Here is a 25,179-nt window from a genome sequence, read left to right as displayed (position 1 = left end):
CTTGTAGGTATCATTCATTGCCCTTTGTTTCTTGCATTGGGTGGGGATTTTCGAGTCCTGCTATGTGGTTCGACTATCGAGTACCTAGGTAAGATAGCTTCTTTGATACTTTTTAGGCTGTACCTGCTTTTTGTTATAGAAGCTAAGTAGAGAGCTAGGTTAGATGTCTCATGATGTATAGGTTAGGTTATGTAGGTTAGGTTCCTTGGCAGTGTCCTTTTGGCGATTGATGGAGTTGGAAAGAGGGGTGATATAATCTAGACATTTTAGAGCATTTGAAAGCTTCATGATGATCAGTAAGATAGGAATATTATCACGATACAGTCAGGTCTGGCATCTGATAAAATATATCATATATCATTTGCATATAATTTTCCCCTATTCATAATCATAGCTTGATGGATATATTCCAAGCATCCAACGCAACCGCCACCGTAGTAACTACAGCCGCATATCCTACCAATATGCCCATCGTGACGCTTGGTCCTACATCCAAAGTAGGTACCGTCATATTGACCAATCCCGTCAGCAAATTCGCTAGCAGGAAGACGGCCAGCCCATTTCTATTATATGCCCTGAACACTCTGCTCGTGGCCGTCTCATACGCCTCTTGTTCGGATTTGGCATCCGCAGCTTGGTAGAAAGACGGGAAGAAAACACTTTCGATCACGCAGCATGCCAGCAGCTGCGCCGAGTTGAATGCCGTAATCCATAGGACATAAGGCAGATTAGCTAGTCGTCGAGACACGTCCATCCCTAACCCGTAGGTGTAGTTCGTGCTAAAGAAGTACAGTGCGGTCCAGATAGCCGTCCATACAGTCATGGTCAGGAGAAGAGTGGACCGCTGGGCGCTGTTGCTAGTTCCACTGCGCGGATTAATACTCCGGGGCAGGACATACATACCCGTGTCCTGCCCAGCTAGAAAGATGGCGAGGTACCCAACGAAACTGCAGATCCCTTCTCTATTCATAGAAAAGATGTCTGTCCGTGGCGCCGTGAGGATGAATGCCTTTAAGCTCGTAGTCTCTAGCACGACTTGATAACCGACCCCGAGCATAGTGGCAAGTGCCGCGTAAGACGGGATGAAGTTTAGGACCGCCTGGAAAAGCGCGACAAAGGGAGGCAGGAAGCCGAGGGTAAAGAAAAAGTTCCAGTGGACGCCATACTCGGTCACGTGTTCCGCATAGTCGAGACCTTTGACGCTCAAAAGACGAATGACGCCAAGGACTAAAAGAGGGAGCGAATGTCGCATCGAATATAGGAGTCTCTGGAATAGAGGTATGCTCCGACCCTCGGCCCTCTCTTTGAGTACCGGCCGCGCAGCTACTACACCTGCCGAGAACACAAAAGAGCCGACGCCGACGTCCATCAACGAAGTACCCCAGGTTTCCACCTTGGCGAATCTCCGGGGAAATAGTCGGAAGTCGACGGCTAATATTGCTAGACATGTTACCACCAACATTGACCCACGATACGTGGTCAAGAACGGTTTGGTGGATAGGACGCCAAGTGCGCCGGAGGATTTCCGGGCTTGCTGCGCATTAGGCGGCAGCTTCGGCTTTTTCTTCGAAGCGACGGGGTTCGGGGGCAGCGCATAGACGAGGATGGCGGGGGCCAGAATCAAGCCGCAGAGTAGCAATGGCGTGTTCGCGTAGAGAGTAAGGGCGAGTAATATAGCAGTTACGTTCAAGAGGAAGTCGATTAGGAAGCTTAGTGGCGTGTACGGCTTGAAGAAGGACTGGCGAGACTGTAGGATGGACCAAAGGACAAAGGCGACCTTGTTGAAGAATGGGGATGGTTAGCTAAACATATTCTTAAATATTGATGAGGATATTTTAAGTCGATCGCATACAGGTCCTACTGCAGTTACATAGTTGATCTCGGAAACTGGACCTCCTGATAGGTTGGACACGAAGTCCTCCTTCAACTGCTTATAGCTCGTTGTCGCATTGGATCCCATCTTTCTCGGCGCAATTTATGGGGAGAAGTCGGAATTAATATTAGTATAATATGAGAATAGCTATGGATAAAGCTAATGTATTTTTAATTCAGCATTGCGCCGAATATAAAAGAGGATGTGGCGGTTGTGAACAGATGTCCACTGTTGGTATTGTATTTGATGTGCTGTCAACATTGAAGAATACAAAAATTAGGTACAAAATACAAACAGAAATACAAACAGAAATACAAACAGAATTAGTTAACTCTGTAAGCTTCAATCATCAAATCGCGAATATTAGATCTAATGCATTAGGTAATCATTTAAGGTTTGAAGCTTCAAATGTTACATAATAATAGCCAGGAACGAAAACGGGATCACATGACCTTGAACCTTAGATAGCATTGGCCTGTACCCGAGGCAGCTCTCGTGATATCTTCCCATGATAACTTCCCGTCTTGTCCCGTCTAAATGAAAAGAGAAAACACAATTCTTTATTCAACTTTCCCGTCCTTTGAAAGATATGAGTCAGCTTTTTGACATAGTCACCACGAGTTACCATGTAGATATTCCAGGTGATCTCTCATCACGATACAAAATCCTTGATTACCAACTCTCCAACTTGATTGCATTGTGGCAACATCTGGTCATGTCTTTGTCCTCTTGCGAAGGGCTGCCAGACGAGGAGGAAACACCCGTGATTTGAAGCTCTCCGTGCTCAAGCCGGCCACTAGATATCGATGCCAAGTTGAATCGAAACGCAAAAGAGTCATCGCACATTCTTTGTTACTCGGCCGAAAAGGTTTGTCCGCAGCTTGTTCAAAAAGCTTCAAAGCTCACTTATATCAAGCGAGGTCTTATACATGTACTCTCTCGCTTGCCACAACCCTTTACGAATACAACGCCTGGCCCGCTATTGTTATGTACGCCTGATGTAATGGTAATTCTTACGAGTCCCTCCTTTGACCCGGCCTAGTTCCTGCGCCTCATCTCCTTTCCTAATTCCCCCACAAGCCGCGCATAAAAGACGGTTGAACAAAGGAGCTTTGTACCTTTGATACTATTCATAGCAAAATACTCTTAAATCAGGCCCTGGACCTGGCCAAAAGGCCAAAAGCCAAAATGTCGATCGTCTTCTCTAGTAACACAACTTACTTTGCAACTTTCAAGAGTCATCTAATGTCGATATTCCCAGCATTCGATAGCTACTGCTAATACTAAGGTTATTATACCATTCAATTATATCCAATGACAAGCGATGTGAACGCCTCGAGGCGCCCTAACCTCGAGCCTATATGGACTGACTATCGTGGTTTCGGCGCCGTACACAAACCCACTACATATCGAACACCTGGTAGCTCCGGGTGGTCTCCGTCGTCACTATCCCCCAGAGCTCTGCCGAGTCCTAGTCCGATCCACCCTGCATCCTACGATGGATCTATGAGGAGGCAAGACCGAGCTTTGGTGAGCAGTCTTGACCAGAGGACGAAGCATGTGGTGAACCCGGTGCCTTTGACACCTATCGACGAGCAATCGCCGTCGCCCTTAGTCGCGCGGCTGGAAAAGATCAGCATACTACCACATCTGAACGTAGAGCGTAGCCTCCCCACACCTTCTTCGCCAGGCTTTTTACGCGAGGAGAACCAACGCATCGCGGAGAGGACAAGATCCGTAGATAGGACGTATGACACTCTCCTGGAAAAGATCAGACGCCCCAGTTATGCCACTGGAGACCGTCATACGCTACCGGATTCCCCGCGAAAAAACTCAGCGTTGGAGCTACAAGATCAACTTCGGAAATGGGGGCACGTGTATTATGGCAACGCAAAGACGGCCGATGCCTTTATTATCGCTAGGTCTTTGCGCCGACCTAGCCATAGCCATAGCCGTGCCTCCTCTATAGACAGCACAGGTCGGGATTCAGCGGGAAAAGGAGCAAGTGCAGAAGGTGGCCAACCAAGCAGTAATCGCCTGACAGTTCGCGCCATCGTCCGGCCCCGGTCTATCGACCGGTCGTCATTCTTAATCCAGCGCAACTTCAACCTGGACGAGCTGCGCGCTACGATCCCCGACCCGCCAACACGCAGCCAACAACGGCGTGGAAGTGGCGCCCTCGAACAGCAACCACAGCCCCCGAGCCCCCCAATCTCCACACAGCAGCCAAGCATCAGACGATCGAGTAATAGTGTGCGTTCAAGCACGCTCCTCCGCTCGGGCGCCAACGGCCTCGATCTCGAGAGCCTTGTCCGAGATGCTAAAGCCGTGCCGATCCGTAAGTTTCTGCTCTGCTCTTCATACCACGCTCATCACGTCCCCCCTTTCCCCTTTAGCAAAGGCATAAGAGTTTTATGCCTCTCCCCCCCAAGTAGGGAGACACCTACATATACCTACATAAACCGACCATCCTAACACTCAAAAACAGACATCAAATACGCACGCGCCCACCTCCCCGTCATCGCAGCCCTCCTCGTCTCCGGTCACATCCACGAGGGCGACGTCCTGTACCTGCCCATGCCGCACGCCGAGGCCTGGCCCCAGACTGCGCGGTACGTGTACACTGGACAGGGCGAGCTGACGGATGCGGTGAGGGAGAATATTGTTTACCTGGCTGGGAAGGTGTGATAATTAAGAAGAAATGGGGGAGGGGAGATTAAGGATGGCGCCTGCGTTGTGCTGCGTTATGTTGCTTGAGTGTTTATCGTACTAATGGTAGGGGTTTGATTGGCAGTGGGGGAAGAGAAGAATGAGGTTGGATCCATGGGTATGAATAATAATACGTCTGTTTGTTGTTGATTTGTTGGTAGCAAGGTAGATAGCTACCTACCTAGCACCTACCTACTTAGGCGGCTAGGTATACGAAGGATGGAGGCATGCAAGTTATTATGGGCTATGGGACACGAATGAGCACACGAAAGGGACGCGAGATGGGAAATGGGTATCTAGGTTAGGTGTCTTTGTTCTTCTTCTAGGTCGATACCCCCAAGGTATGATGATATTATCAACGAGCTGTATATGTTAGGGGTGTAAGGATGTGCTTGGGAGGCTTGCTTAGGAGGAGGTGTGTACCGAACTGGGTACCTACTATTTGGTCGTTCTAGGTAATTGGTTGCTAGTCCGTTCGTCAGATATCAGATATTTTAATCCAGTTACATACTTGAGAATGCTTAGGGCGATACGGTCGGTCGGTGATGGTATGGGTGTTTTGGCTGTTGAATTTGGTGATTTGTGTTATGTAGGTGGGTAACCTGGGTAGTAATATAGGTGTAAGTCGATGTTGTAGGTATCTCAAGTATCTGGATAGTGTCCCAGATGATCTATCATTGAATGAAGGTAAGTAGGTAAGGTAAGGTAAGGTAAGGTAATAAGGTGGCGAAGGCCAGGCTGGAATAGCTTCAAGGACTTGCTTGCAGCATGGAGAGCCAGGCGATAGGTAAAAAGAAAAAAAAGAAAAAAAACAACAACAATGAAGTAAAGGAAGAGGAAGAGGAAGAAGAGAGATCAAAAACACCTTGACAAAGAAGACGAAGAAGAAGACGATAGTGACGAGAAACCAAAATGGAAAAAAAATGAAAAATGAAAGCCAAAAAAAAAAATTTCCCCCAGAAGTTTCCCCACGAGCCAACAGGGCAGCACGTAAGCGTAGATATAAAGTCATACATGACCTGAGTACAGCGAATGATGGCTGCCCCAGTTGGCCGACAGCTCTCCTCGAAAACCCCCCCGAGAGAAAATTCCGAAGAAAGTAGCGCAGCACAGCAATGGATGGGGTGGGAGTCGAACCCACCCCCCCCTCAGTACCTACATACAAAGGCGAGGCAGTCAAACCACTAGACCAAAGTTGCCCCCCCATGGGGACTGGATGCTGGGGAGAGGGTTTTTGGGGGTTATATACTTAACTAGGTACCTAGGTAGGTAGGTAGGGGAGGTACAATACAGTAGGCACTGTAGGGGAGGGAGTCCGTGCTTTGGGTTGGGTGCCTGATAGGATAGGTTGGTGGCCTTGGGGCGCCGGGAGTGTCAGTGATAGCGGCAACTGGCACTGTGGGTGGCGGTGGTAAGGTTTATCCGTACTTTGGTTGCGCCGAACGGGCCTGGCAACCCGCCTGCTTGCTCTAGGTACGTACGTACGTACCTATCTTCCTTCATCGTCGTCACTTACACCACCAACATAGACAGCAGCACAACCGACAAGCAAACAAGCAAACAAGCAAACAAGACATCGATACCTATCACGATAATACGTTCAAGCCAGCCAAAGTCAAACGTAGGTATAAATATCATCTACCTACCTACGTAGGTACCAAGTCTCCATCACTCCATTCTACGAAGAAGTCGACACCACCACAAAAACAAAAATTAAGAATACGAAAAATGCCCCCCCAGGGCTCATAAGCATAAGAAACCATCAAAACGTCTCGTATCGTACAAAGAAGCCCAGAGCAAGAAACACGGACGCAACGCCTCGCTCCCCCTTTTCTCTTCGATTATCACGCTCAACCCTCATACCCCCTCCAAACCCACGCATCAGGCCTAAAGACAACCTCAAACGCGACCCGCTCAAAGCACCCCACCGCCGCGCACAAGTCGTGGTGGCCCTCCAGCCCCGTGACCGGCAGATCCTGCTCCTGGTCCGTCTCCTCGTGGAGATCCCAGCGGCCCGCCTCTGCGCCGTTGCGGGTGAGGAAGATTTCGACGGCCTGCCTGCCGCGGGAGTAGTGAAACCGCATCCCCAGCCCGACCGTCTCGCCCCGCCGAAACGGCGCCGTGAACTCCTTCCCGCCCCACCGGTCGTTGATGTACTTGTGCCCGTCGTCGCCGTGCACGCCCAGGCTGCCGCGGTGCCACCCGGGCAGCCGGAACGCGGGGTACGGCGGCGCCGTGAAGCCTAGCGCGAGGGGGACTTCCTTCTCGTTGCCGTCGGCCAGGATGCGCACTTCGTAGTACACCGTCTTGCCCCCCTTGGCGCCCGTCGCGGCGGGGCTGTGCGCCGCGGCGTGGTACAGTGGCGGATACGTCGCCAGACACGTGTCCGGCGCGCCTCCATTGCGACTACCGCTCACGACGCTCCAGACCCCCATCCCCTTCTGCGTCAGCGTGCCCTTGAAATGGGGAGGCGCGTACAAGGCGACGTTGCCGACGCGCGCGGCATCCGCAGCCTCGGCGCTGAACGGCATGGGCGGGTACAGCGGGTAACTCGCGCACCAGCGCTCGCCGGCCTCGGCCTCTTCCTCGGTGGCGTTGTTCGCGGGCGAGCGGTCGAAGCCGCTGAAGAAGTTGGGGGGAGGGGGGAGGAGGGATGTGTCTGGGACGGCGGATTCCCAGTCGTGCTGTTTCTGGGCCGCTCCGTGGGAGGGCGGGGGTCCAGTTGGTGGGGCGTATTCCGGGGCATTGGATGATGGGGAGTTGAAGAAGGGGTTGTTCTTGGAAGAAGAAGGGGGTGGGCCAGCTGGGGGTGCGTAGTCGTATGGAGACTGAGAGGTTTGGTTTTGGTTTTGGCTGTGAGAAGGCGGTGGGCCAGGGGGCGGCGCGTAGCTTTGCGGCATGCTTGCCTTTGGGTTTGGCGCGCTGCTGTAGGACGGTGGTTGAGCTTGAGCAGGTTTGGGAGCTGGGCCACTTCCGGTGTCCTTGCTTCCGAAGCACATGGCTCTCTTGATATAGTCTTGATATAGTCTTGATACCTGGGGTAGGTAAAGACGTAAGCGAGTCAGTTCTTCAACTCAAAATATAGTGAGTGAAACTTGGGTTGCGTAGACTCTCGGCTGTTTATATACCGGTAGCACGTTATTATATCCAACGGATCGACTACTCGGCTGGCTGATGGTGGCTGAGGGTAGAAGTAATCACTGGTCAGGATCTCAGGATAATTTGCTTATGGATGTTATTATGTTATACGGTAACCAAGAAAGGATACCAAGAAATATATACCTGGTAATTGATTTATGTATGTAAAAGGTACAATACATGTGACTAACCTACAGCAGTATTGTTATTGTTGCTTGCTACATATGTAACTAACAACTTAAAGTAAGTATAAGTCTTTCCTTCTTTCCTTCCTTCGTTAGATGGTATGTAGTAGTAATAAGACACAATCAAACGCAATGACAAGAAGTGAGTGTACTCAAGTATGTTGGGAAGGTAGGTGTACGTTGTTAGTTTCACGTCTTAGGTTAGGCCACCTTGCTCAGCCGCAATAAATCGATCTAAGGTTAGGCGAAAGCTAAGAAACTCAAATAAAGGCCCGCGTGCCCCTTGACCCCACCACAACAACCGCAGTCAATTAACTAACTGTGTACCAAGTCAATTTCGTGACGTAGTTTCGGGACTTTCATACGTCAGTTGTGCTACGCCCAGTACTACTAGCAGTACTCACTTTAATTATTATTATACGTACCTAGGGTATCCTAGGTAGATTCTTCAGCACACCGTTATAAACATCCCGATTCCAAATACATGTACATGTAGGTACATATATCATATGCAATACAAGCCAAGTCGTACGTAGTCAGTCACATCAAGTCACACACATCACACATCACACAAAGCTCACAATCAACATCACATCACCCAACAACACAAGTAAAAACAACACAACATCATATCAAAGGAGTGTATATCCTTCCCATTCATTCCATTCCACTCGACAGCTCGACGTAATCCGAGTCTGCTCTGACTGGCTAACGAAGTTAACTACCTAGGGCTTATTTGTATTTTCATTGTCCAGAGCCGGCCAAGTTGGCTGGCATAAGCTCTTCCTGCGTGTATCTGAAATGAACCTTTTCCTTTTTTTTTTCTCTAAGAAGTCCAGGTAATGGTGAATAAATAAAATGAATAATAAAAGTAATAATAAATCGCTAAGGGGGCCTGGCTCGAAGTAAATATCGGCGGCCTTCCCTTAGAATGTAAAACATCAAACCTCATGTTACCTCTCTCCCTCTCCTCCCCCTTATGACAATAAGTTCGTGTTCGTGTCGAATCGCTCCCCGCAATGTTCGTAACATTATTTTTCTTTTCACGTGCATTAGATAAGTACGAAAACCGGTCATCCCCACAGGTTTCTCATGGCAAAGATCCTCAAGTGAGGTAGGTATATCTTGCTAAGCTTAAGCGCCCAAAGCTCCGGCAGCATCACCCTCGGGATAGAAAAACGCAACTACTGCGATGATAACGTAAGTAGCGCAGAGCAGGGCACCCTCGAGGTAGTTACTTCTGCCGTCGAGGATCAAGAAGTTGATGATGAAAGTTGACACGAAGAGGCACACCGTTTCGAATAGCGTAAAGTATAGTGTCATCGGTTGTCCGATGATCCAACCAATGATAACCACAAGCGGCGTCAAGAATAGGGCGATTTGGATAGAGGAGCCGATGGCTACACCGATTGCTAAATCCATCTTGTTCTTCATAGCCACCGCCACCGCCGTTACGTGCTCTGCCGCATTGCCGACGATGGGAAGGATGATTAGACCGATGAATGTTTCCTTGAGCGCGCTGTTTGCCACCACGTCATCAATAGCGTCAACCATGAACTCAGCACAGAGTGCCACGAGTGCCGTGGAAATCAGCAACATGATGATGGCTGCGCCACGCGAGAGATCACCTTCGTGATCTTCTCCCCTCTCGCCGGTACCGCCGGTGAGGATGGAAATGGGTACTTGCGAAGGCATCATGGCTCCGGGGGGTCGATATTGATATTGGTTGAGTCTTTCCGGAAGGGAATTGGTTCGGCGAATTCCATATCTAACACGAGGAACGGGACCGGTTGCAACTGCAGGTGTAGCTCCAGGGTCGGACGGTTGAGTGAAGACAGGCGGGGCTAAACTCTTAGCTACAGGACCGAGGGACATAATATTGAAAGCTCGTCTAGAGCCGGTAGGGATCACCTCGAGGGTGCCATCAGTCTCGACAACGGTGTCTGCGAAGTCCACGCGACGGGTCTCCCCGACATTCGTGGCGGGACTTTGTGCCACACCAGGCCCAACGCCAGCAATGTTCTCCGGCGAGGCGGCCTCTTCAGCGATGGCAGCTTTCGCTGCCTTTCTCTGCCGCTTACGGTACTTGCGCTTAGAACGCTTACTGCGTCTTCGGTGGGCCCTAGAATCGTCCTCATCATCAATAGCTTCCTCGCTGCCCTTCGAACCCATTCGAGGGAAGAAGCCTTGTCCATTCGCAGAATCCCCAGATTTGGAACCTTCATGACCAGGGCTAGCGTTATTAGTTCCAAGCGAAGGAGAGCGGGTTTCCACGCCGTTCTCGCTGTTGACAGAAGCCACACTAGATTTTCTACGACGATGCCCGCGAATGGCTCGCCGAACGCGCTTCGACATAGTCTCACGTGATTGACTCGAGGTGTCCGAGTCCGAGTCTGACGAAGAACTTGAATCTGAATCTGATGACTCAAGCCACGCGGCAGCTGGTCCGGGTGTCGCCTCCTCATCAATGATGTGCTGGGGAGTAGATTCGTACATGTATGCGTGGGACTTCAGTTGAAATAGAAGATAAATGACATATACTAACAGCAGAATCTTGACAATCATATTAGCATAAAACGACAAACACGGTCAAGTATAACATACAATGCTGACACCATGGCTGATCTTTAGGGACTCGGCATCAGCTTCTGCTCTGTCTCGAAACGATGCGTGAAATGCCGTCTGTTTTCGTTTAGTAAAGGCTCTCCTATCTCATACTCGACGCAAATTAACTAACCGGTAGCACAAGACTAATAACGCTCAGACTAAGCAGACAGGCACTCATTTGCGTTACGGTACTGTTGTATATCTAGAATCTGGTTAGTAAACATATTCTTAGTTGTGAAAAGAGATTCTGCCTACTTGTTCGCGGAATCGGAGTCCACCGAGAAAAAAGGCCATACCCAGGATGAGTAGTAAGTTGGCGAGGATAGATCCTAGCAAGGAGGCTTGGACAATACGGATTTCTCCCTACATTGAATCAGTATTGACGTTCAAGTGATGAGGATGATCGGTGAGCACTGACCTTGACCAAAGCGATGCTATAGGTGTGAAAAGTCGAGTCAGTAAACAATCCATAACCAAACGCGACACACGGCGCATGGTGTACCAAAACAATGCCCTTGAGTTTCCGAGGCTAATGGTATAGCACTTACATGCTAGCGATTGGTTAGCAGGCGTAATATTCATACCAGGAATCCCAAGCTTACAAGATAATCAATTCAACAGCGTTTCCAAACGTTACATTAAGCAGTGCACCGACGGTATCACCCATCTTACGAGCTACGGACTCGGTAGCATGGCTGAGAATGGCGGCGAGGGGGATGATGGCGACGGCGTTAACACCGAAAGTAGCGCCAGCATTCCTGTTGGGGATATTTGCAATGGCAATCCCGACTGGTACGCAGATCAAGAATAAGTTGATCCAACTATGAAAGAGGACCTTTTTGAATTCAAGGTACGTTTCGACGACGACATTAGGTTTTTTCTTGTCACCAGCCTCCTCGTCTACGACAGTCCCCGGCCCCTCCACTTCAGATGTCGGCGTAGCTGACTTATCGGCAACTTCGCTATCCTGTTGTCCAACGTTCGGAACATCTTGACGGGTTCCGGAACCGTTAGAGAGGCCCTGATGGCCGTGGGGGTCGCTGGTGCTAGCATTATGACTCTTTTCCGAATGTCGCAGTGATCCGGAACGGTTGTCTATGGGAAGGATGGGGTTGCTGTTGGACGCAGTGGGTCGTGTAGAACCTCCATACGCTTGACCTGGTGCCCAAGAGCGTATGCGATCTATATAAGAGGGCTTATCAGTTGAGCTTTCCTTCATCGATGTATGCGGCTTTGGCAAGTTCGACGCCAAGGTCGTGGGTTGTTCTGTAGAGAGAACGGGAAGAGGGGGGAATGTTTATTTGAAAGACGCCCAGGCAAAGAGGGAGATAGGCTTGGACTAAATAGGCAAAGAAGCACTTGGAAATTAGGCACAAGGTGGTGGCGTGGGATCAAATCTGATTGGGGAGAGATCAAGACGTAATCTAGGATAGATATCAGGGGTAGCCCAGGTGGTACTTTGGGATTGGTTCCTAGGTAGGGTAAGTAAGAAGAAGCATGAAGCCAGTCATGAATATGTACTAGAGTCGATGGGTAATAAGGTGATGGGAGCAGTGATGGGCTTTGGGTAAACTGGCTTGGCAAAAGGTCACTGGTCCCCTGATTGATAGTTGATAGGCAACGTGTAAGTAAAACTGTGTGGGTTTTCGCCCTGCTTTTCGGGATGGCGATACAGCGTCGATCCACTCTGAGGCTAGGGACCTTACAAGTTGACGGTCCTGACCTACTTAGTCACAGTCTTAGTGGCTACTTAGTATATGTATGTTACATAGCACATATAGTAGGCTGGTACTTAGGTTGATGTATAACTGTATACATACGTGGCGCGTTTGTCTATATTGCAAGCCACGCTGTAATCAAGAAGACTTCCCCTCCCAGTTTCTTTGTGATTGTTGGTTAAGACTGGATGATACTTGCCTAGTTAGTACGTTAGGTAGGTACGGTACTCAGCTTCACTCCTATGGCAACAATGACTTCAAAAGCTGCAAGGAGTGAATGTTGATGTGATTGGGAGTACATATGTATTCTCAGCCACTCTACGATATCTTATCGACATTGAAAGAGACTTGAAGCCGGCAGACAACTGTGTAAGATCTCCACTTGAGATTAAGCTTGCCGGGAATTGATGTAGCTTCGGGAGCATGTTGTTGGGGTGTGTGGAGACAAATGCCCTGTTAATGTTTACACGTCCACCATAGTTAGGTTGTAGGTGTGAATATGCACATACGAAGTACATACTTGAAAAGAAAGGCATTTACAAGTAGTTACATAGATATAAGAAATGGGAAAACTCACTCATTCTATTTACCACAATTACCAAGTCCTGTTGAGAGAGCACCGTCTACTAAGACAAATACTCCCTCTGGAATAGTGTATGTGAGTGATGGCTCGTACGATTCCGTAACCTCAACAAAAAAACATAAGCAAAAAAAAGAAAACTCCCGGTGCTCTTCCCCTTCTTTTCTTCCTAGGTAGTAGTCAGCAAGCCGCGTGTAACACATGCTAACCCGGTGATATCAAGCACCTATTAAGTAGAGATAACCTCGGAACCGTTTGTCGCAGGATCAACGGTGCGGTCAACGGTGCGGCTCAGGTGCCGAACACCGCCTCACTTCTAGAAAGCAGCACAGAATAAAATGGAGGCTTGGTATCCGCACTGTACCACAACTACAACGTAACCGACAAGCTGTTACTCGTGTAGGGCTGATGAACTAAACTATTAGCTACCTAGTGTAGTTTACCCATTAGCTTTCGTTTGTTGCTTTGCAGCTTCGAATCATTGAATGTCCTGTGTGTGTAGTAGTAAATACACAGGTAATAATAGCATGCAGTGCGGAAGAGAAAGGCGGGAATGTCAATGTATGTAATTCGTCTATGCGTGAGATTCGGATTTGGACTTGTTCGGAACAGGAATGGGAATGGGAAGGAATGCAATCACCTGCACTTGCTCACTTGCGGTGACGCGGTGACGCGGTATTAGGTACCTCGTCACTTGCAGTCTAACAAAGGAACAAACAAATGATAATGACAATGATGATAACTATTATAATGTTGACTTGGGTGATGAAAGGAGAAGACTGATAAGTTGATAAAGTTTATAAATACCTAACCTAATAGATGTTTTAATTTCACTTTGGTATGAGCATTGAGCATTCCCCAACAGTAATAGAAGCTTGCAATCTCAATTTCAATTTGAACATTGAAGTTGTAGTACTACTACATGTAGTAGTAGTTATTACTAGTACTGTATAATATTTTGTTACGTACCTAGCTATGCATGGGCCACGGTACAAGTCACGTTTATCCATAGATATTGCCATATTGGTGACAATATTGATACATAATATCATTGTTACGCTAGAATTGCGAGGATAACAAGGATGACAAGGATTATGAATTATCTGCCAAGACCTTTAATTTATGTGCTATATCATAAGTACTACGAAGTTTTTAGTTATACGTGGATGAACCACACCAACTGTGCTGAATGACGTACACGAACGGATAATTGTAGCTGTTGTAGAATTGTATTGGTTTAATCAATTATCCGGTGTCAGTTGTCCCACCTCAGTTACTTTTGTTTTATTTTTTCCTTTTTCTTTCATATCCAAGCACGACATATACCGGTTTCTGGAGATTTCTCTACTTCGAAAAGTAAAACACTCCAGGGCTGTGAAGAGCCAAAAAAGAAAAAAGATCAGTGATGCTAGCCCAAGACATACATATAGATCAGTATGACAGACCCAAAATACCCCTGAAGATTACATGTGCAGTCGCCACAATAAGGCTGCAAGATCTCATATTACAAGATCAACCACCACAGCCCTGGGTCGCAGCCCAATCAATGCACTCGATCCATACCTTAGATAGCTAGGCGAGGACGTGCAGGTACATAAATAAGGTCATCGCCGCTCGGATCTCCGCTCTCTTCTATTCTAGATACGGACGTATCGGCTCGGATCTGGCTGCGGCCATTCCAGGACCCAATTGCGTAATGCATGCATGGTCTTTGTCCTACCAGTTAGGCCAAAATTATCCAATATAACATCTCTGAGTACGTAGAATAAGTTAAATTAAAGTGTAGAATGTTACTCAAGTCTATAATCCGCGGAGACAAGGAAAGGGGGGGCAAGGGAGCCTACGTAGGTATGTGGTTTGCTTGAAAAAGCTAGGTACCATGTAGGTATCATAGAAACCGCCTTGGAGACGGAGGAGCAATTTTCATGCCTACGCTGCTTGTTATGTAGGTACGCACATTCAATATATCAAATCCTTCACTCATGACTCTCCATGTCTCATACGTTTACAGGATATCGGGCTCCCAGTCGAATCCGCCGGAATCCCCTTATTCTTCCATTCACTCTGCCATAAAATATTATTTCTATGACATGGTATATACCTATTCATGGCCAATTGTTAACCCAAGTATGGTTACGAGAAAACGCTCAAGTTCAACACCGGAAGGACTCCCATGCGGAAAGAGGGGGGAGGCTTTGGCAAAATGAAAACTACCCCTAGCCCATTACAAGGAGTGCCGTATCCAAGAGTGGTTCAGGGACACCAATCTTCACATATCTTCAAGTCTGGGTATGGCAGACCTAGGCCTCGCCTAGTCAGCAAGTGGTCACGCGACCTTAGCCAGGAAAAGGTGAAGCGTACCTAGTAGCTTGATACCTACACATGTAGACCAAGGGTATCGCCCAATACTCCCTCCCGCGAGGCATACACCCGATAGATCAGCTGCCTGACATATATATAGGTAGGTAGTATACTTTCAACGTATAATTCCTGACCGACAACCGAACCTCTCATTCACCATCCTCCTCCCCCTTTCCTCCCCCTCTTCTTGGATTACAACACACACACACACACACACACACACAGTTCTTAGCGAGATGCTAGAGAGCACCACACCTGATAACACGATGAGGTCAACACAATATCAAGGACTAAGAAGGAAGGATCACATACCTACCATAGCAGGAACCCCCCATCCGTTGGAATCATGCCAGACTCGATGGAATATATCCACGCATCCCAATGATTTCTTCTCAAAAGAAATGCCTTCTCCCGAATAAAATCATTGGCATACATAGATATATTACATCCGGTTTAGAATGATTCTCACGGTATTTGGATGATTTACTTACCTACGTACAAACACTCTACGCCTCCATAGACGGGTTACCTCCTATCTGATGGTCTCTAGAAAGGCTCCACCTAGGTACCTGGTCGTATCCGAGTCTACAACTATAACAGCTTGATGAACAGATATCTACCTACCTAACCTAGATAAGTAGAGTGCCGTCTTCGCTCTACCCAGCATCATCCGATACCTAGTTCTAGTTCCAATACTTCCTCATCAACCCCAACGTACCTCCATCCAACCAACCAACTTGCCTGCGTACCTACCTAGGTAGGTATCTAAGCCCACAAGCAAATGCCCATCACAGCACTACGGCAGATCTACCAACCTACATACAGTACCATACCCCCTTGCTTAAAACCATACCTAGTAGGTAGCATACAACATCCCACCAGCCACACTTCCGCAAACCAACCAGGGAGTACGGCAACAGCAAGCCTTCCTGCTTCACATATGTATGTATACCTACCTAGTAGGCAGGTAGCCAGAACCGCATACACACTACTTACTTACTTACCAACATTCCCTCACGCCTACCTACCTAGCAAGTACATTCTTACATATATCCCACACATCCCCTATATCTTTTCTATACATCACCTAGACGAATCACCCCTCCTTTCCTCCCTCTCCTCCTAAAAAAAAAAGCCGCCCCCTTATGACCTCACAGCTTCTTACATCCATACCTACCTAGTACCAATCTTCCCCCGTATCCAAGGCTAAGGCAGGTATCAGATATGCTGATTGATTGACATAAGCCAACCCAGAGCCAAGTACCCCAGGCTAGCAAGAGACCAACCATTTCACGTACATAGCGGTAGCTTATGTTCTCTGATACTATGTAGGTCACCGGGGGGCATAGGTACCTACCTTCACATCACTCGGTACATATGTAGAACCCACAAGACGCAATAGAAGAAATAATAACAACATCATTATACATACATACATACATACATACATACATACATACATACATACATACATACATACATACATACATAGGTGCCTGTCTAGATAGATACATACCTACATACCTACCTAGGTAGGCAGAGACCTCCAACACCCCAACACCCCATCTCTCTTTCCCCCCCTGAAGACCACGGAGGTTACACCTAGGTAGGTAGGTAGGTAGGTATACACACACACACATGTCGTTCTTTTTTTTTTTTCTTTTCTTCTTGTTGCTCATGTTCATGTACGTGGATTATTACTACGTATGTACCCCCTATGTACATACCTAGCCTTATGTACCTATCTGCCCCTTATGTACGTACCTAGGTAGGTACTTAGCCCCCGGGTGGACACTGGATATAGGAACTTAGGAAGATATAACATACAAACATCCCGCCAACATCACCTACGTATCTCGACATGACACGACCTAACTCAACTCAACTTGATTTGACTTGGTCCGATTTGATCTGATATGATCTGAAATGATTTGATTTGATTTGACTTGACTTTGACTCGATTTAACTCCTAACTAGACTATACCTTACTCTCCAACTTTACTTTACTTTACTCAACTCTACCTTACTTTCTTTACTCTACTCTCTTCTCTTCTACTCAACTCAACTTTACTTCTTCATCTTGGGTTGGACTTTTACTTTCGACTTCGTATAAAGTACAAACAAGAACCACCACAAGCGCAACAACCACAACTGTTATAACCGCAAGAACCAACAACAACTGCAACAAAAAATCCGGGTATTTTCATTTCCTTGATACGACAAAAAATCATTGTCCTGAAAAGATACACACAACAATATACACACATCCTAAGAATCCTTTCAATCAAGACTCATCCACGCGAATGCGGACAAGCCTCCGGCAATAATCACAGCCGTTAGGATACCCGCGCCGGCCTTATCACCGGTGGTGATGGGAGTAATCGGAGCTACGAGGGGTTCGTCGGAGCCGGCGTTCGCATCGCCCTTCGACGTGCCGCCAGTTTCGGTGGTTAAGGGGGCCGCACTAGCCGGGGCCAAGAGGCTGATGAGCGCGCCCAGCACATTCATTTGCTGACCGGCGCCCACCTCGCCATCGAAGACACCCGACGTCCAGTGGAAACCACAGAAGCGGCCGTTGGTACCGCCCGTGCATTGCTTGAGGGCCGCCTGTGCCGATGTCTTGAGAATAGGTAGAACCTTTGCTTGCGTGTAGGGTGCCAGCTGCATCGTAGTGCCCATCCATCGATGTAGATATCCCTTGAACGACTCCATATCGGTGTTACATCCACCAGTTTCGCAAGAGGGTTCGAATGCAACACCGTTCGGGAAGAAAATCTCCAGCATGCGGTCGATGAGGCCATCGACACGCGTCTTCCAAACCGTGTCACCTTCAGTCTGTTTCAAGGGGGGTCATGTCAGCAGCTAGATCCAGCTTATATAAATATTCAGATAGGAAAGGGGGAAGCTTACGTAATTATACATGAATGCTGCGCCTTGCAACAACATGGCAGAGTTATATGAGAACTGGGCTTTGTTGATATCGGAGCAATCAGGCAAATGTGCTCCGTCGTAGACATCCCAGTCATCCGAGATGTAACCTAGGCCTTGGACTAGATCAAAAGTTTTCGCCGCGAGATCGGCGTAAGTTTGGTTCTTCGTATAGCGGGCCAGTCGGGCTCCGATATTGAAGTAGCAGGCGTTCGCAACAGCTGCTCTCTTGTTAGCGTCTAAGACCGTGCATACCCACGTGGGTAGTTAGTATTTAAGGTTATAATATTGTCTGACATACTGTTGATGTAGTTGTATCCGTTGTTAGACGGAAAGACCTGCCATCTGAGACCCCATTCGCAACGTCCACTTGGGACTCTTCGATCATCGTGCGTTTGTTCGTGGAACACGGCTTGCGCTAATGATAGCCATTGAGGTTGGTCATCTGCCGGATCCGTATATCCAATCTCCGTAGCTAACATGGCTGAGAATCCCCAGAAAGCCTGATCGTCGTTACCCATGGATGCGGTCCAGTTAGGGGGCATAAAGTCTTCGTTGGGGCCGGCTTGATGCAATATGGCTGTGGTTATGATATCGTCATAGGAAGTGTCGCCAGTAGCATGTCGATAATCTAATAACGTGCCGAACATGGCACCTCCTTGCCACCAATAGTAATCGCCATCCGGGGGAGGACCAGGCAAGATACCGGGGACCTGGCCCGGCTCATCGCCATGATAAAAACTGAGAAGATCTTCGACAACAGCGGCAGCGGCCTTCTTGATGGATGCTAAAAACGGACTATTAATGATCCCTATTCACGTGCGCAAGGTATGTAGCGCCAGCATCGCATGGCGACGGTAGGTACACACCTGGATCATCGAGGTCTGCTTCAATAGCATATGCGGTATTGAACGCTAGACCAAATGCCGCCAGCAGCGACGTAGATATCCTCACCATGGCTCAAGAACCGTATCGGTCCGGGGAGGGTGATTGGGAAACGAACGAACGAGGCAGCGAAGCGAGCGAGCGAGCGAACGGAACGGATATGGGCTGATCACCAGGAAAAGACACAACACAGGACAACACAACACAGCAAAAAAAATAATAATATATAAATTGAATAAAAAATAAAAAATCGAAATCGATAAATCGGATAGAAACTAGAATGGGAGATAAGATGGGGGATAATTAGTCTAGTAACGAGTGTCTCATCTGATAGAGATGCAATATTATGATTTTAATGCGAAAGACGAGAGAGTTTGGACTTGAAGGAGAGTGGGAACTCGACGTCAACGACGGAATGGCAAAAAAGGGACAATGGACAAGACAGGATAAGACAGGATAGGATAGGTGAAAAAGGTTAGGTAGGTTAGCTTACAACCAACCATCAAGCGCATCAATCAACTGGACTTGACTGACTAACTGACCAACTGGCTGACTGGACTGAACTGAACTTGGAGTGAAAAAAGCTGGGAAAGGTGGAAAGCAAGGTTTGAAAATCAGGAGGTGACATGAACGAAGGGTTGCCGAGTGTTCTTGGCTGAGCACCAAATAGGATAAGTCCAGACTATCGTGGAGATTATCTTGCCGGTAAATATGGAGACAAAGAGGATACTCTTGGTACTCTTAAGTGGATCAAATTGAGTATTATACGAATCAGAATGAAAGAATTCTATTTTAGTGGCAAGCGAACCGTAGAATACATACGACGTAGTACCTACCTGGGTAGTAACTATTATGCTGGAAAGAGCAGAGCATGTTCGTTGTTGCTTAGTAGTTACATAGTTATCACGATAGATCGAATCATGCCATACATAACTAATAGGCATTAATACTACATGTATGTATGTACGAATAGGCAGGAACGATATAAACATAGAAAGGTATGTAGTTATTGTACAATACAACCCAAATACCTAACATTTAAACTCAAATCACTATTGAAACCAGCCTAGTGTTTGTGCCGTGCCCAGGTTACATGTTGAAGGTCAATTGCAATGCGGTGCGTTGTTAAAGTACCGACACCCATTACAATCCAAACCCCAAGACCACCCCAAAGCCACTAAAGTCACAGCGCCCAGAACCACCAAGAGCGATCGGGAATCACGGATCTAGGTAGGCAGTTTTCTCGTATATCATATCTTGACTATCCTCTGTCGTTCCCATCAAATCTTAACGGCCGAGTCATCCGAATCGTGCCAGTATAAAATGCCTACATGTAACTAACTACTTATCCAAATCCAATGATTAGTTAATACTAAATAGGCGATTGCTTGTAGTTATTAAGCATCGATTTAACAAAATGTAGGTTAGTCAGATCTTTAATCCCAAACCCTCCCAAACCCATTCACGCTTCCCATATGGATAGGATTCTGATGTCGGCAATGCAGAATCTATGTAATACAATACATCCCATCCCATTAGTTAATTGCGAGAGAGCGCGAATTGCCCAATCACACGACGCGCACTCCTGAAGATCTTGGCGCCTGAACCGCCACCCAGAGGGGACTAGGGCCGCAGGCACGCGCCAGGTTAAAGTAGGTACCTACTACCTAACCTAGGTTAATGACATTCATTATTGTACCCTAGACAGGCAGGCTTCGATGTTGCCGTAATATGGTACGTACAATGGTAATATGGATGGATGTATGTAACAAATTGATGACATTCAAGATGACATGATGTCTGGAACCAAATAGTAATATAACTACCGACATTACATCGTTACGTCAGTTCGTGGAATCCTTCTAGAAATTCATTCTAGAATCTTTGAGATTGATAATGTAAGCAATCAACTATCATAGAGAGAGAAATGACGCGCCTACGTATGTAGATGCGGTTCTGTCGAGTACATATTTATGTATGGAAGTGATTTAATACTACTGAGAATATGCATAATATGGTTCACGGACCTACCTACTTACATACATACATATGTCCTTATGTAGTCCTGACGAGGGAGCAAAAAGGGATAACGATGTGAGCATGAGTGGCCTTTCAGGTTTATTGATGGGATAAAGTAGTGTAGTGTTTAAGTTGTTAGATGATGTGTTTTATTACTCCCGTATTGAAGATAAGTTCTTCATAGACGATAGATCAAATTAGACCTCATATTACATCGATATTGCTACTACATGTATGTATGTATGTAGGCATTCATAGCATAAGTTGTACTCGATCTTGTTCCGCGTAAAGAATGCAACTTATAATCTAAAGGATAACTACTAACTAGTTGTGTCGTGTATTCGAGTCCTTGTACATTCGCCGTCGTTCTTGGAAAAGGAACTAAAACTCAATAAACCTCAGCACTGCCCAGTGGCTTATACCTACCTCCCTCCCTTTAGCTCAGATGGCAAGACACAAGACACTAGGTAAACACACAAGTAGTAGCACACAAATAGTAGCACACGAGCACGAGTAGCACATCACATCACATCACATCACCCCCTCCACAGCAACAACCCAACGTGGTAAAGCATGTTGAATTTGCAATTCGTTTTTTCACTCGACTATCTCTCTAACTCTGATACTCTGTTTGTAGGCAGGTTTTGTTTTTTGGGGGATTGCTAACCTAAGCCCAGGCCTATATCCCTTATCCCTAATCCTAGTACCTGATCCTTTATCCCATTCCCATCCTTTGTCCGCGGATGCCCACCGTAGTTAACCTGATTTGTGGTCTATGCAATTCAATCAAGGGCCCTCTCTCTTCCTTCCTAAAGCCACCAGAGAAAAAATAAAGAACAAACACCATTCCTTGAAAGTTAAACCGAATGGCTACATCATGGCATGGGCATAGCAAAAGACCAACTACAAACTCGTAGTACAAATCCCTCCAATCAACTTGAAAAGGGTTGACCACTGACAAAGCGTTCATGATGGATGAGAATGAAAACTCGACACCGGGTATCAAGTCCCTATTGGGCATTTGACACCCAGGTTGTCCTTGTCTGTCTCTAAGGTCATCCGGAAGTAGACAGGAAAACGAAGGGTAACCATGGCTTTAATCGGTTGCAAAAAGAGCCACTGGGTGATATGGCTTATAGCCTAATCACCAAACCACTACATTGACTTGTCTTCTTCCTCCTGCCTTAATCCTCAATCCATCCTTCCTGCTTTGGTGAGCTGTGGTGTGTATGCGCATGATCTTTCCCAGATGATGCAGCCGACTTATAAAACTCCTAATCCGAAAACGCCCAAATTCAATGATGCTAAAAGTGAAAGTCATGAATGCAATGGATATCGTGTATGCTATACGCCTCGGTTGGCGATTGGGTTGTTTTCGACAATTATAGAATTCAAGGGGGTCGGGGTGGTTTTTGCCCCCTTGATATCGCCGATTTCGGGTGTTGAATATCATATGTTCCCATAAGTATAACTGGTCTTCCCCACAAGAATGATAAATCACCTATATTTGGTGCAAAGAGGGGTCAAGTAAATCTCATCGATTTTTGCTCGCCCGAAGTAGTTTTGTTCGCAACCACAGAATGAACATCGTCCAAGTACTTTGCGTCTTCTTCTTAGCCGTGTGTTTCCGTCTGGGGGACTGAAAAACGACATCTTGCGCACTCCCAGCCTCGTTACCAAAAGATGGCGGGCTTCTCGCATCCAAGCTGTCGTAGTTGCTGCTAGCAAACTTCTCAGTCTCAGTCTCACCCAGAGGGCTCGGTATATTCTTCCGCGACGTGCTCGGCCTAGACATACTGGTCCTAGATATAGCTAGACTTGGGCGACCGCTGCTGTTCATGCTATACTTTCTGTTGTACTTTCCACGAGACATGGCTTCCTCAAGCTCAGCGGCTTCTTGGCGAGCCCTTGCTGCCATTTGCTCTTTATGTAATAGAGCTGCGTGTCTTTCTAGCTCGAGGGCACGCTTATTATCAGCACGTTCCCGACGCTTGATCTCCTCGCGTGCATATTTCTCTTCCTTGGCCTTTTCTCTTAGCTCGAATTTTCGGCGGGCTTCTCGGAGATGCTCGGCACGCGTTGCAGTGTCGAGATCAGATTTAGCACGCAAGCGAGGGAAAGCGGATGCATCGAATGAAGATCGCAATGGAGACATCGGGGCTGTGGAGCTGGTGGGCGAAGCGATGTGGTTCGAAGCGGCATTGGACGAGATGGGGGATTCTACCATACGATCGAGCTGCAGATCCGATCGGCTAGAAACGTTGACCAGGCGCGAGGACTGCGTAGGCGTAGCTCGCGTATTTATTCTAAGGGAAGGTGTGCGATGAGAAAGGGTGGGAGAAGGTTGCCCATTATTTACTTCGGTAAGCGATGGTGTACGTTGGCTGCTTGTCATAGATGGGCGTCGAGGCCCCAGACTTGGTTGTGAGTGTGAATGCGGGTTTATAGGATGAGTATGAGTGCTGCTTCTATGGCTGCGAGTGGAGCCGGAGCGTTTGCCAACGGTTGCGGTATTAGTGCCAGTGCCAGTGCCAGTGCCAGTGCCAGTGCCGCTGTCCTGACTTTGTTCATTGTCGTCGTCCTCGGTGATGTCGAAGAAGGACGTCAGTGAATTGGCATATGACAATGGCGGGGTTGATGTGCGAGGTGTTTGTTGGAATGGATGCACAAATTGACCGCCGGCCTGGTGACGAGGTCCGGAACTGCTAGATGTTGCGACGGAAACATGACTTGCGCCGCTTATCGATCTGGCGTGGTTGTACCGACGGGTACCAACTGCCTCGTTGAAAGTTAAGCTTGTTGCATCCTTAGGCGACTGTAATTTGGCCTGTATCTGTAGTATCTGTGATTGTACTTGCGACTGCACAGGTTCGTACAATCCCAGCCCACTCCCGTATCCATCGTGACTTCTGTAAGGCTCATCTTGATCTTCCCACGCCCTATCCAAATCTAAAGAACTCTTCTCCGACTGTGTTGCAAGCTTCCTTAGAATTGGCTTTACTGCCGTTTTAGCTCTTCTTTTGCCTATCCTGTGAACAGAACTATTCGACCCGAACCCCGGTAGATCTTGAACTCTGGACATGGTGTTTCCAACCACTACGATAACGATGTTTGTATGCGTGTAGTAAGTGTGTATATATATGGATAAACGTATAAACGTATGTTTATCGTTACATATACACGCACATACACCCTACAACTATCGCGGAACCATAGAGGAATGTGGATAGATGGTTAAGAAGGTACGGATAGGCTCGGTTGATCGGCTTCGATGGGGACCGATTTACTGTTCGGCGGACAGGGCAATGAGGGCTCTCTCGCAAACGGCCAAAAAAAGCGGGATCACCGGGTGAAAGACATTGGACAGACAGGATCGGCACGTAATGATTAGATTAGGTGCTTTGGTGCGCGATGAATTGAATTGAATTGAATGAATCGAATGGATCGAATGAATCAACAGGGAAACGACGATGACTAAGACCAAAAGGTTGCGATCAAAGTGATATCAAGAAGCAGGACTGGCCGTCCCGTTATAACCGGCGATGAATATGGGAAAGCTAATACCATGTGATGAAGACCGATACTAGCTCGGGAGACGAATGGATTAAGATTGGTGGGCCTCGTTTCCTTGGACCTTGGTCTTTGGTCTAGGGGGTACCGATGGTTTCAATACATAACGGGGAAGACAAGACGCGCGCAATATAACACTAGAACAAGATTCGATTTCTAGTCGTCCGAGGGAACCGGGTAGAGCGATATTTCGCTAAGCGGTGAGACTGACTAGTATGTAAATGGTGTAAATGGTGTAAATGGGATGTATGTAAGTTAGGTAGTAATTGATGATAATGATTATCTACTATAATATGTATAGTAGATCAATATGTAGGTACTGTAGATTAATGTAGATGATATGGTCTAGATAGATAAAAATAAATAAGAAGATGTTATATAACTTGAAGACATCTATCTTTGGTTCTTCAATGTTGTCTGGTCTTGGATGTATCTGTGTATCTGGGTATATCTTGAGGATCAATTTGATATCGATATCTGGTTCTATTGTTCTTGATTGATGTTATGATGTCTCTTTCTAGTAATAATAATGACGATGGCGAAAAGGAGGAAGATGATGAGAAGATTACGCAGTGGTACGAATCAGAAAGAGGCGGAGAAAAAGAA

General features: G+C 47.2%; 6 protein-coding genes across 6 annotated transcripts; 1 reads left to right on the top strand and 5 right to left on the bottom strand.

Annotated features, from left to right (window-relative positions):
• Positions 1-336: 336 nt before the first annotated feature.
• Positions 337-2,196, bottom strand: GGS25DRAFT_508450 (GPI-anchored wall transfer protein 1). The gene is made up of 2 exons (XM_049262478.1): positions 1,853-2,196; positions 337-1,777 (listed from the first exon to the last, which is right to left on the bottom strand). Exons 1-2 carry the CDS (start codon positions 1,958-1,960, stop codon positions 389-391), a joined length of 1,497 nt encoding a protein of 498 aa, XP_049113390.1. The 5' UTR covers positions 1,961-2,196; the 3' UTR covers positions 337-388.
• A 720-nt stretch (positions 2,197-2,916) lies between these two features.
• GGS25DRAFT_463400 (uncharacterized protein) lies at positions 2,917-4,811 on the top strand. Its single transcript, XM_049258952.1, has 2 exons — positions 2,917-4,211; positions 4,362-4,811. The coding sequence occupies exons 1-2, from the start codon at positions 3,188-3,190 to the stop codon at positions 4,559-4,561; spliced, it is 1,224 nt and encodes a 407-aa protein (XP_049113389.1). The 5' UTR covers positions 2,917-3,187; the 3' UTR covers positions 4,562-4,811.
• A 1,049-nt stretch (positions 4,812-5,860) lies between these two features.
• GGS25DRAFT_508443 (uncharacterized protein) lies at positions 5,861-8,197 on the bottom strand. Its single transcript, XM_049262477.1, has 3 exons — positions 7,921-8,197; positions 6,112-7,816; positions 5,861-6,055 (listed from the first exon to the last, which is right to left on the bottom strand). Exon 2 carries the CDS (start codon positions 7,579-7,581, stop codon positions 6,433-6,435), a length of 1,149 nt encoding a protein of 382 aa, XP_049113388.1. The 5' UTR covers positions 7,582-7,816; positions 7,921-8,197; the 3' UTR covers positions 5,861-6,055; positions 6,112-6,432.
• Positions 8,198-8,363: 166 nt separating this feature from the next.
• Positions 8,364-12,068, bottom strand: GGS25DRAFT_508440 (calcium/proton exchanger). The gene is made up of 6 exons (XM_049262476.1): positions 11,115-12,068; positions 10,931-10,946; positions 10,768-10,875; positions 10,643-10,714; positions 10,510-10,587; positions 8,364-10,458 (listed from the first exon to the last, which is right to left on the bottom strand). Exons 1-6 carry the CDS (start codon positions 11,729-11,731, stop codon positions 9,040-9,042), a joined length of 2,310 nt encoding a protein of 769 aa, XP_049113387.1. The 5' UTR covers positions 11,732-12,068; the 3' UTR covers positions 8,364-9,039.
• Positions 12,069-17,153: 5,085 nt separating this feature from the next.
• On the bottom strand, positions 17,154-19,264 carry GGS25DRAFT_463138 (mannan endo-1,6-alpha-mannosidase). Its single transcript, XM_049258949.1, has 4 exons — positions 18,969-19,264; positions 18,401-18,886; positions 18,082-18,320; positions 17,154-18,006 (listed from the first exon to the last, which is right to left on the bottom strand). Exons 1-4 carry the CDS (start codon positions 19,054-19,056, stop codon positions 17,452-17,454), a joined length of 1,368 nt encoding a protein of 455 aa, XP_049113386.1. The 5' UTR covers positions 19,057-19,264; the 3' UTR covers positions 17,154-17,451.
• A 3,273-nt stretch (positions 19,265-22,537) lies between these two features.
• GGS25DRAFT_525773 (uncharacterized protein) lies at positions 22,538-24,085 on the bottom strand (the record flags this gene model as incomplete). Its single annotated transcript, XM_049264859.1, has 1 exon — positions 22,538-24,085. The coding sequence occupies one exon, from the start codon at positions 24,083-24,085 to the stop codon at positions 22,538-22,540; it is 1,548 nt and encodes a 515-aa protein (XP_049113385.1).
• Positions 24,086-25,179: the final 1,094 nt, after the last annotated feature.

The sequence above is a fragment of the Hypoxylon fragiforme genome (genome assembly GCF_022984875.1).
Source record: "Hypoxylon fragiforme strain CBS 206.31 chromosome Unknown GGS25scaffold_9, whole genome shotgun sequence".
NCBI classification, from domain to species: Eukaryota; Fungi; Ascomycota; class Sordariomycetes; order Xylariales; family Hypoxylaceae; genus Hypoxylon; species Hypoxylon fragiforme.
The sequence above is the reverse complement of the archived record's forward strand: the minus strand, read 5'-3'. Positions and strand labels throughout refer to the sequence as shown.